The sequence below is a fragment of the Sorex araneus genome, chromosome 7 (assembly GCF_027595985.1).
Source record: "Sorex araneus isolate mSorAra2 chromosome 7, mSorAra2.pri, whole genome shotgun sequence".
In the NCBI taxonomy this organism is placed as follows: domain Eukaryota; kingdom Metazoa; phylum Chordata; class Mammalia; order Eulipotyphla; family Soricidae; genus Sorex; species Sorex araneus.
Window position 1 is genome coordinate 4,715,649 of NC_073308.1, and position 11,694 is coordinate 4,727,342.

The window sequence follows — 11,694 nt, forward strand, 5'->3', positions numbered from 1 at the left end:
CCACATATTGATAATGACTTTCATTTCTCTTCTTATCTCTTTTCAGTCTTGTTGGATATTTATTTTACTGGCCTTTCAAAAAACTTTAGCATTTTAATCATTTTCTCCATATTTTTTTGTTTTCAGAAAAATAATGCTCTTAAATTTTCTTATCTATATTTTTCTGCTTAAATAAGATGTACTGTTCATTCCCTTTTCTAGATCTTGCAGAGGACACTTAGATTACTGATTTTAGAATGATCTGTTTTTAAATAATATAAACATTTAATACTTTGAGTTTCTCTCTCCAATTTTATTTCAAAATATTTCTATAGAATATGTAGCTTTTTAAATAAAATTTCTCTATTTCACCCATGGAATAAAATCACCTTGCTTGATATTAAAAATTTAGATTTCTATTTTTGTGTGTAGTTATCAATGGATAGTTTCACTCTCTAAGGGTCTGTGTGTATGTATATATATCACTGTCACTGTCATCCCGTTGCTCATCAATTTGCTCAAGCGGGCACCAGCAATGTCTCCATTGTGAGACTTCTTGTTACTGTTAAATCATATAGGCCACGGGTAGCTTGCTAGCTCTGCGGTGCTGGCAAGATACTCTCGGTAACTTGCCGGGCTCTCCGAGAGGGATGAAGGAATTGAACCCAGGTCGGCTGCATGGAAGGCAAATACCCTACCCACTGTGCTATATTTATAAGTGATAAATACAAATGAAATTCTTCAATAAAATAAAACCAGGACCAGGTAGAGCATTCAAGTCTTAGAGCAATTGCAAAGCACCCATAGCACCTGTGTTCTGCGTTTGGTCCTCAGCAGCACAGGATGTAGCCTTGGTGACTCCCAATGCCAGGCCTGGCCACTGAGCTCCCTGACCCACAGGGGGCCTAAGGGGAACCCAGATATCTTAATAAAGATGCCCCTCCGGAGTGTCTTAAGAACGACCCCTATTGGCAGTGCTGCCAACGCCCTGGCAGAGGAGCTGAGGTCATCACTGAAGTTGAAGTAAAGTGGATACAAAACTGTTTCAGCAATGCAGACAATTAAGTGTGTTGTTGTGGGTGATGGTGCCGTTGGTAAAACATGTCTCCTGATATCCTATACAACAAACAAATTTCCGTCTGAGTATGTACCAACGGTTTTTGACAACTATGCAGTCACTCTTGTGATTGGTGGAAAGCCATATACTCTGGGACTTTTTGATACGGCAGGGCAAGAGGATTATGACAGATTACGGCCACTGAGTTACCCACAAACAGATGTATTTTTAGTCTGCTTTTCAGTGGTCTCTCCATCCTCATTTGAAAATATGAAAGAAAAGTGGGTGGCTGAGATAACTCACCACTGTCCGAAGACTCCTTTCTTACTTGTTGGGACCCAAATTGATCTCAGAGATGACCCCTCTACTACTGAAAAACTTGCCAAGAACAAACAGAAGCCTATCACTCCAGAGACTGCGGAAAAGCTGGCGCGCGACCTGAAGGCTGTTAAATATATGGAGTGCTCTGCACTCACACAGAAAGGCCTAGAGGATGTATTTGATGAAGCAATATTGGCTGCCCTGGAGCCTCCAGAGCCGAAGAAGAGCTGCAGGTGTGTGCTGCTATGCACGTCTCTCCAGAGTCCTTTCTGCACAGCTGGTGTCGGCATCATACTAAAAGCAATGTTTAAATCAAACTAAAGATTAAAAATTAAAATTCGTTTTTGCAATAATGACAAAGGCCCTGCACCTACCCACATGCACTCATGTAAGACAGGCTCATAGGAATGGCCCTCCCTCTCCTGATACTAGTGAATTTTGAGTCATTGTGTATTTGTCAGAAAAGTGATCAGTACTACTTTCAGTTTTGCTGTTTTAAAATTTTTTTGTTTGTTTTGTTTTTGTTTAAAAGCAAGGCATGCTTGTGATGACTCTTTAATAGAGTAATTCGGATTGTTAAAGCTGCTCTGGGGCTCCACTCTGGAGTAATCTGGGGCATCTAGTAATTGGGTTTTTTTTCCCCGTCCTTTTTTTTTTCCTTTTGTGGAGCAGGGGGAGTGTGTGTAGGGTCAGTTTTTATTTAGTCCTTTTTGTTTTTATTTTTTATTTTTAATTCATTAACTATTGTATAGCCATTAAGGAGAGGAGGATGGATGGATTGCACATTCCACGTCCTACGCCTGGTTTAGAGGACATGCTCCCTGCCTGGTGCTCTTAGGAAGGAGTATAGCAGATGCCTCGTGCAGTAAAAATATTCATTTTTGAAAGTTGCCTTTTCTCTCCACCCGAGTAGGTTCGGTTTTTGATGAAACTCATGAAAGTGGAACCAGATTTGCCCCTCCTCTTTTCTAGGATGCACTATATATGTGACTGTGACTTTCAAGGAAATATGTTTGCCATTTAATTTTTTTAAAAAGTTTTTTCCCCTGAAGTTAATTTCTAACTTCTCTAACAAGTGAAAAGTATTGCACCTTTTGAAATATACCGAATGGATTGAGTACATAATTAAAAAGCATTTTTCCCTTCTCAATCATTGTCTTATATGCTTAGCATAGACAAGATGTGTAATAGTACAGTAGTCCTAGAAATAGCTGAAGACCTGGTATATAGAGAAAATATCAGGGGTGGTGCTAGAGGAAAGATACCCTTGCAATGATATGCAACCTGTTCCAAGTTAAGAAGATGGAGACCTGCTTCATTAAGAAGCTAGGGATGGGGTGCGGTGGGGAGAACACTTAACAACATGGGGACCAGCCAGGGGCATCCCTTTATTTCTGTTGTGCATCTGAGAACCCTAGAGCAGCCAACTGAGGCTCTAGGTTAATTAAAATTACAAAACAAAAAAATGGGGAACAGAGACTTATAAAGACTCTTTATGATAAGTGTTAATAGGATTTTATCAGCTCATTTTGGTTGCGAAAATTCCAGTTTTTAAAAATGGTCGGATAATTTTTCCCACCTTCCCCAATCCTAATTCTTGTAGAATAATTAGTGTTGAACAATGCTCTCTCATGTCTCAATTCTTTGTATAAGCATTCTTTTCAGATGTATTAAACGAAAAACGCTTCAAAAAAAAAAAAAAGAATGACCCCTATTGGGGCTGGAGCAATAGCACAGAGGGTAAGGCGTTTGCCTTGAACGCAGCCAACCCGGGTTCGATTCCCAGCATCCCATATGTTCCCCGGAGCACTACCAGGAGTAATTCCTGAGTTCGTGAGCCAGGAGTAACCCCTGAGCAACGCTGGGTCTGACCCAAAAAGCAGAAAGAAAAAAAAAAAAGAATGGATGGGCATGAAAAGTTTCATGCTGAGTGAAATGAGTCAGAAAGAGAGAGACAGACATAGAAAGACTGCACTCATCTATGGTATATAGAATATCAGAGTGGGAGACTAATACCCAAGAACTGTAGAAATAAGTACCAGGAGGTTGACTCCATGGCTTCGAGGCTGGTCTCACATTCCGGGGAAAGGGCAACTCAGAGAAGCGACCACCAACTACATTGTAGTTGAAGGCCATGTGGGGGAAGGGAGTTGCGGGCTGAATGAGGGCTAGAGACTGAGCACAGTGGCCACTCAACACCTTTATTGCAAACCACAAGAGCTAATTAGAGAGAGAGAACAGAAGGGAATGCCCTGCCATAGTGGCAGGGTGGGGTGTGGGGGAGATGGGATTGGGGAGGGTGGGAGGGACGCCGGGTTTACGGGTGGTGGAGAATGGGCACTGGTGAAGGGATGGGTTCCCGAACTTTGTATGAGGGAAGTATAAGCACAAAAGTGTATAAATCTGTAACTGTACCCTGTACCCTCACGGTGATTCTCTAATTAAAAATAAATAAATTATAAAAAAAAAGAATGAACGCTATTAAAAAAATAGTTTCAAAAAAGTAGATGTGAAGCAGAAAAAAGGAATAACCAAATCACACACATAAACGACCAGGAATAGGACAGACACAGCAGGTAGAAACGGCTACAGAGAAGAACCAGCTGGAGGGCCCCAAGGAAGACCCCCAGGCCAAGCTGTGGCCTCCTGCTGGGGGGATGCAGCTGTGGCCTGGGGGGCTGAGCCTCCGGGCTGGGGGCGGGTGGGGTGGGCTTGCCGGGATGTGCCCGAGCACTGAGCCCTCCTCCCGGCTCTGCCCTTTCCAGGAGAGACGGACGCAGCTCCTGGGGGTCGCCAGGAACCCGGGCACCTTCGCGTCCCTGATCTGATGTGACCGAGCCCTGGTCGCGCCTTCGGAACTTCGACTGTTGGTGACCCGCGGGTCGCGGGCCAAGGCGCGGGGCGGGAGGTGGCGCACAGCGGGCCCGGTGTCCATGCCCAGAAAGGCTCGGGCCGAAGCGCCGCAGTGTGTGGCCCTGGACCCCTGGGCCCGCCAGGCCGGGCCGCTGCTGCCGAGTCCTGCAGACCCCGCAGGACGCGCCTCTCTGCGCTCACCAGGTACCGCCAGGAGACACCGCCGAGTCTCCTGAGCACCACCCGACTCCCCCTGGGCTCCTGGGAAAGCCCCAGACCCGAGACGGCTCAGCGGAGCAGTCCCCGGCGACCCTGCGGAGAGAGCTCAGGCCCGCAGCAGCCCCCCGCGGCCAGGACCCCTGGGAAGGCGCCTCCTTCTCCCGCACGGCTTCTCCACTGCCCTCTAGTGACCACCGCTGGCATTACGCCAACAGGCCGGAGAAGCGTTTCAAGAACCCAGGTGCATTTGGACCTAGCAGGCCAGGAAGAGGGTATGGGGAGGGGCTGGAGCAGCAGCACAGCAGGTGGGCCAGCTGCCTTGCAAGCCCCGCCTCAGTTCCCGCCACCACCGTGGGTCTCCCAAGGTGTGGCCCAAAAGAATGTCTTGGGAATTGACAGGCAAACCAAGACTTGACTGGTGAGGCAATTCCTGGTGAAAAGATTGAGGAGTTGTGTGTGTGTGTGTGTGTGTGTGTGTGTGTGTGTGTGTGTGTGGTTTTCAGTTTTCAGGTGTGCACATACGTGGTGTGTATTGCTGTTAGGCATGCACATACCTGGTATGTGTCTGCTTGTTGTGAGGTGTACTTATATCTGTGTGTGTGTGTGTGTGACTGTGTGGTGTACACATACCTGGCAAGTCTGTGTGTTTGGCGGTTGAGATGAGCACACAGCTGGTCTGTGTGTGTGTGTGTGGCTGTGAGGTGTGCACATACCTGTGCACCAGGTTGAGAGGGGTAGAGACAGTCTTTGTGAGGAAGTGAGTCTGCAAGCTCTGGGGGTTCATTGCAGGGGCCCCAGAGAGGGGACTGTTCAGGACAGTTCAGGAGCTGGCCTGGTGGAACTAAGCCCAGGTCTGAGCTTCCCCTCATGCTCAGCATGGACCTGGGAGCCACACACGAGACAGCTCTGGGCTTGGCCCGCTCCTCTCCCTCTGAGCCTGGTCTTACCTAGGGCTCGGTGCTGGCCTGGGGCAGCCTCTCGATGGAAGTGTCCCCTCAACAGCAGCGTGGGAGAGGCAAGGCTCCTGCCTCCTGCGCAGAAGCCCCAGGCCTAGCTGGGTCCCAGAAGCTCCCTTTCTGGCTCCAGCTGCTGGAGCAGGAGCTGGACGTTTTGGTGAAGGTTGGTTGAGTGGCAGGTGGTGTGTGTGCAAGTGTGTGTACGTGTTGTGTGTGTGAGTGTGTGTGTGTGTGTGTAACTGTCAGCTGTGTGTGGCATGCACAAAGGTAAGATGAAGCTGCAGAACCCTCCCCTGACCTCACATTTGTCCCCACAGTTGTGTCCATGGAGTCCCAGCTGGCTACCTCGCCAGGAGCACAGGGTACTGTCCCCACCTTGGACGGTGGCTGCCCTATTTCCTCTCACGCCACACTTTTGGCTCTAGAAGCTGGGTCTTCCTGGGCTCTGTCCTTCTCAAACAAATCAATTTTTAAAAAATCAATCCTTCAGCCTTGCTGCTGAAGATATCAGGAGGCAAGATAGCGCTTCTGAGGAAGGCACAGCCCACTCCCCCCCACAACAATTGTTTCTGTCCCACTTGGCTAGTGACGCAAGGGTGGGTGGCCACCCTATACAGCTTCCAACTTAGTTCTTTTGCTACCAAAAGGTCACAGGACACAGGTCCTGCCCCACCTGGTCTGTGTTTGCCCACAGGCAGCCTTCCAGGCTTCAGCACCCCACATTCTCAGCCAGGTCAGCCAGCACAGTCACAGCCCAGGGCAAGTATCACCCAGTCCAGGCACCTCCAGGGTGGGTCAGTGCCCTGGGAGAGGCATTGTTCAAGGACAGCGTCCCCCACCTTCCACCCCCTCCACCCCGCCCCCCACACACACAAACCTGGCTGTGCCCGGTTTATGTAACTGCAGCTGCCAAGACCACATGGGCAAGAGTGACCTTGCTTCCATAGCAGAGGGCCCTCCAGGCACCGGACGTTCCCACCCAAAGCATCTCCCTTGATTCCCCTTTGGGGAACCCGTTTCACACAAACAGGGTTGAGCAAACACAGGCAGAGGCTCTGCAGAGGAGAAAGAAGCCCAAAGTTCCCACTTTTCTCCCCCATCTCACCACCTGGACAGATATTGAACAGCCCGCTCAGTCGCAGATGGGAGGGTGCACTGCAGAATCTCCCTGGGCATAAACGTCTTCAGACTTTTCTCTGCGAGGAGACCAAGCAGAACCAGGGAAGGGCCCAGGGCCACGCGCAAGACCAGTGCAGACGGGCGCGCTTCGGGGAGCCGCCGCTGCAAGGCTGGTGGTACCTGTTCTGGCAGCTGCATGAGCACCCACAGCCTCCAACTTCCCCATCCACGGCCCCATGCTGCCAAGCACCCGCTTTCACGGATAGCGGGAGCGCCCTCCCACCGCACCTCCTCTCTGTGGGGTAGCCCGAGCGGAGCAGCGACCCCAAAGCTGTGTTCAAATAGGCTCAAAGTCCCCTCCCGAACCCCTCCTCTCCCTGGCGCCCAGGCCGGGCACCTGTCTCCCGCCTGATCTTTCCAGTCCAGAAACTTCCCCCAGATGCAGGCCTGGGTGTCTCTCCAGACTCGCGCCGAGAGGGCGTCCTTGGGGCTCTCCCGGGGGCAGCGGCCACGCACGGTCTGGAAGGCGCCGCGTATGGGCCTCTGGCATGGGCCAGGTGGTCGTCCAGGCTGCCCGCACCTGCCAAGCCCAAGGCTCGCCAATGTCCAGAAGCGCCCGAGGGTGGGCGGGTCCCGGGCAGGGGGCGGTCTGCGCGGCCTCAGGCGAGCTCGGGAGAGGCTGAGCAGGGCCGCTGGGCAGGCAGGGCGGCCAGCGGCACATCCTGTCCTTAGGGGGCTGCCCTTGGGTCTGGAGGGTGGGGCGCGATCCCCGCGCGACTACCTACCCCCGACCCGCCAGCCTAGAGCAGCAGCCCTGGGGTCCTGAGCCCCACCAGCTGGGCGCGGCCCCCCATCGGGCGGCCAGGATGTCTCAAGCCCTGCGCTCACCACTGGCCCTGGCCCAGGCCCCATGCACCAGCCCCCACCACCGCTGCCACTTGGCCCCTTTAAAGTGCCCAGGCGCTGGCTCCAATGGTGGGCAGCAACCACTGCCGCAGTCCGAAGGGGCAAGCGCAGGAGTGGCTGGAAGCGGCTGCTGTGAGCGAGCCCGGTGGGATGTGCGTGCGGGACTGCTATTAGGGGAGTCTCTATTTTGGTCGAGTCCCGGACCCCATGTGGGGCTGGCTCAAGTCTGGCACTGGGTCGCCTCCGCGGGGAGGCAGGGGCCACGCACCGCTGTCCCTTTGCAGGCCTGTGTGCATGAGGGTGAGAGGTTATACTGCCTGGTGTGAGGTTTGGGCCAAGCTGCCTGGCGACTGTGCGGACTCCTTCTGCCCCTCTGCCTTGTGCTGCTGGCATCCCTGAGTCATCTTGTCCATCCTGTGGATGCGGGGCTGCCCCACAGAGAGGCCCTGCTCCTGATGGCATACACCGAGCATCTGGCTATTTGGTGCTCTGTGCTCAGGGACCATTCATGGCAGGACATAAGGGATCACCGGTGGAGCCAGGGTTCGATCGCGTGCAAGGGAAGCATCCGACTTGTTGTCCTATCTCTCCAGCCCTCACATTAGGTTTTCACCATACTGGTATAATGACGAGTGTAGGCCAGTCTGATCTATGATTCAATAATAGTTACCATCCTTTTTGCCTTCTGATCTCATTCATTCTGTTTTTTAGGACACACCTGGCTGTGATCAGGGCTTCCTCCAGGCTTTGCACTACAGGATCACTCCTGGTTCTGGGGATCCTCTGGGGTAACAGGGATTGAATGGGTTGGCTGTGAGCAATGGCCTTGGCCTTCGAATGACCACTCTGACCACTCCTTCTAATTTTAAAGAAAATTGTGGCCCCAGATGCCCAGTCTTCCTGGAGGACACAGACCTTGTGACCACCTACTTGTCTTCAGGACTCACAGCATTACCCTCCTCCAAGCAGCCTTCCAGATCCCTTCCTCCCCTGTGCCCTATATCCAGGGTGTGTCTTGGCCTCACAGGGGCCGGCAGAGTTGCCATGCACATGGGTGTGGTGCTGAGACACTTGGCTGAATGGAGCTGAGGAGCTGAAGAAGGGACTTAGAGACTCAGAGAGGGGCTGTGGGAGCTGCAAACAGAAACGATTAATTTCTTCTCACTCAGCCCATAGGACTCGTGCTGCCCAGGGAGCACTGGTCCTGCTGCACGTCTGGCTGGGCTTCGAGCAGTGGCAATAGGTGGAGAGACTGGGTGCATTGTTCCCACCTCAGCCCCCAGTGGCTGGACCCTGGGCCAGTGCTGTGCTGGTGCGGAGGCTGATGGAGGAGCCATGGGGTCTTCCCCTTGTGTCCTGATGCTCAGTTCCCTCTTCTGCATGGGAAGCTGAATCCTGGGAGGATGAAAAGCAATCTCTCCCCTGCCTGTTTTGAGGGGGCTGGGTTTGGGCCACCCCAGACTTAGATCAGGTTTACCGTTGGCTCTGCATTCATGATCACTCTAGTTAGCTCGGGGTACTATGGAGGGGGGTGGCGGGAGCTGGGGACAGAACTGTGTCAGCAGGGAACTCTATCTCTTTTATGTTCTCGCCCCACAAATGACTCCTGAGCAAGGTCTACCAGTCCCTGAATACCGTCCACTCCCCACGTAAGCAGATCACAGGTGCTCACACTCTCAGCCTAAGACGGCCCCTCGCTCCTCATCACTCTCACTTCCTGGTCAGTAGCAACTGACTGACTTTCCTGGTCAGGACAGCTTCCTTTCTCTTCTTTCTTCTATGCCCAGTGAGGGGATTTGTTTGGTTTTAAATAAGGTGATGTTGGTTCACTAAGTCCCCCTAGAGGTGCTGGAGTGTGTGGTGTGCGTGTGCATCTGTGTGTGTGTGTGTGTGTGTGTGTGTGTGTGTGTGTGTGTGTAGGCATTTGGTGCTGGGGATCAAACTTAAGGCCTTCAGTATGTGAGGTATGTGTTTCACCCTTTGATCTGTCTACTGGCCAGTCTGCCTGGGGGCATTTAGGATGCTCTAAACCTCAAACACCTCAGAGGAGGTGCAAGGGTCACGGGTCTGGAAGTCCCCATTCCCGAAGCAAGGAGGCCTGCCCCTGACTCCCACATTCAGGCCTCAAGGAGGTTGAGCCCCTGCTCCCTGGAATGGCTAGTGACATGGTTTCCCTCCCTGATGCCTCCTATGGCAGTGAGCCAGCGTTGGTGCCAGGCACAGTGGGGCTCACCTGGGCGAACAGGGGAGTTCACGGTGCTCCTCTCTGTGTGGGAGTCAGAGGAAGAAGCTCAGTTGTCTACCTGGGTCCGACAGGCACTTCTGTCATGCCTCCTGCATGCCGTGCCCAGGAGGGGCTGGCCCATTCTGATTCTTGGCAGCCATTCCACTCCCCACCGTGCCCCCGCCCATGTCAGATGCTATTCCTTCTAGACCCTCTGGATTCTCCTGCTTCACAATCCTCTGACCCTGGAGAACTCGGACTCCCCCAGGAAACCAACATTCCCACCTGAACTGAGAGTCCCAGGGCCTCCTCCCTGCTCCAGGGTCAGGCTGTCAGCAGGAGACCTAGAGATGTGTCCTGTGACACACACTTCACACGCAGCACCCTGAGGCCAATGTGAACCCAGAGCCTCACCCTGAAAGCACAGTGCCACCCCCTGGCCCCGTAGAGCCATCCATGATAAGTGTGTATGCGTGAGGGAAGGCGTGTGCTCTGGCCTGCTTTTACAGGTGCCAGCTGGCGGGTGGAAGTGTGCGTGTGCGGTCTGGCCCTCTGTTCCACGGTCTGCTCACTTCAGCAGCCCACAGCCCCTCTGACATCGTCTCCTTGATCATGAACCAACGTCTCAGCTAAGGACGCTTCAGGATTTCTGCTGAAGCAGAAGAAAGCAAGACTTTAGGAGGGCCTGGAGGGGCCACTGGATGGGGCCACTGGATGTCCTCCTATGGCTTTCCCAGGTGACTGAGCTCTGGGCATGTAAAGGTCCAGAGTTTCAGGCTAAGGAGCAGGAATTCTCTTGCTCTTGGACACTGCCCTCCTTCTCCGGCAGACACTGAGGCTGGTCTACTTTGAGATACCGCCTCCTCCTCTGTCCTGCAGCCCAGTTTCCAGCTATTCCAGCTTCTCTGGAGGGGATGTAGTGAGTTGTCTCACCCGCCCGGCTGCCACACTGCGGGGGACTGCAGGCTGCTGGACCCCTCCAGTATCAGCCCCCAGACCAGCTGTCTCTGCTGGCCAGACAGGCAGGAGTGTGAATTTCCCTCTTCCTGCCCCAGTCCTGTCCTGGATTGCACCTGCAGGGTAGAGAGTTGGGAGGGTCAGTCAGGGCCTTCTGCAGGGCATTGAGTACTGTCCATTCCCTGACCCAGCGCCTGACACCTGCCAGGTTCTACACAGACCATTTTCCCTCCTTCTCCCAACAGAACTGGGACAACAAAGTGCTCTGAACACTGTTTATAGGAACCATTAAGAACAGACCAAGGCCACAAGCACAGCCTCCCCTTCCCGCTCATGGGAACACCCAGACTCAGCCACAGTCACTGTAAGACCAGTGCTTACGCAGTTTATAAGGACCATAAAGGAGGTACAAACTTGGAAGTGTGGGAAGGAAAAAAAAAGAGGTATGAATTTGCAACATCGGGACGCGTGGATGATCTCAGGACAGGGGCAATACAGGCACACTCTCCAGTGAGATGCGACCCTGGTGGCCACACATTTGTGTGGCTGCTCTGCTGCTGATTGACCACAATCCGGAGGCCAGCTAGACTACTTTTGGTACCAGCAGCTGCTTGCAAAAATGTCTCTAGACTCTGAACTAAGCCATAGCCCCATGTTGCCCCAGGAAGGGAAATGATACAATTTCTAACATAAATCTCCCTGGACTTAGTTACTAAGATGCTAAAATACAGAAATCCCAAACTGACTTCATATCTCTCCATTCTCAGCAATGGAAAACTCATTATCAAATGCTTCCTTTAGAGCAGGGCTGGGTTTTTTTTTGTTTTTTTTTTGCTTTTTGGGTCACACCCAGCGATGCTCAGGGGTTACTCCTGGCTTTGCACTCAGGAATTGCTCCTGGCAGTGCTTGGGGGACCATATGGGATGCCGGGGATCGAACCCAGGTAGGCCGCGTGCAAGGCAAATGCCCTGCATGCCGTGCTATCGCTCTGGCCCAGAGCAGGGCTGTTTTTTTGGGGGAGAAATTCCAACAAAAAGTGAGTTTTGTGTTGAAATATGGAATGTAATCAAGGTAAAGAGAAAGTGAAGTTAAATTAATCAGC

The 11,694-nt window shown here is 52.5% G+C and overlaps 1 protein-coding gene across 1 annotated transcript; it reads left to right on the forward strand.

Annotated features, from left to right (window-relative positions):
- The first annotated feature begins 956 nt into the window (after positions 1 to 956).
- On the forward strand, positions 957 to 1,819 carry LOC129406472 (cell division control protein 42 homolog). Its single transcript, XM_055144342.1, has one exon. The coding sequence runs from the start codon at positions 1,031 to 1,033 to the stop codon at positions 1,676 to 1,678; it is 648 nt and encodes a 215-aa protein (XP_055000317.1). The 5' UTR covers positions 957 to 1,030; the 3' UTR covers positions 1,679 to 1,819.
- The last annotated feature ends 9,875 nt before the right edge of the window (positions 1,820 to 11,694 follow it).

Excerpts from the sequence above, each read along its gene's own strand:
- LOC129406472 (XM_055144342.1), top strand. The coding sequence starts at position 1,031 with ATGCAGACAATTAAGTGTGTTGTTGTGGGTGATGGTGCCGTTGGTAAA.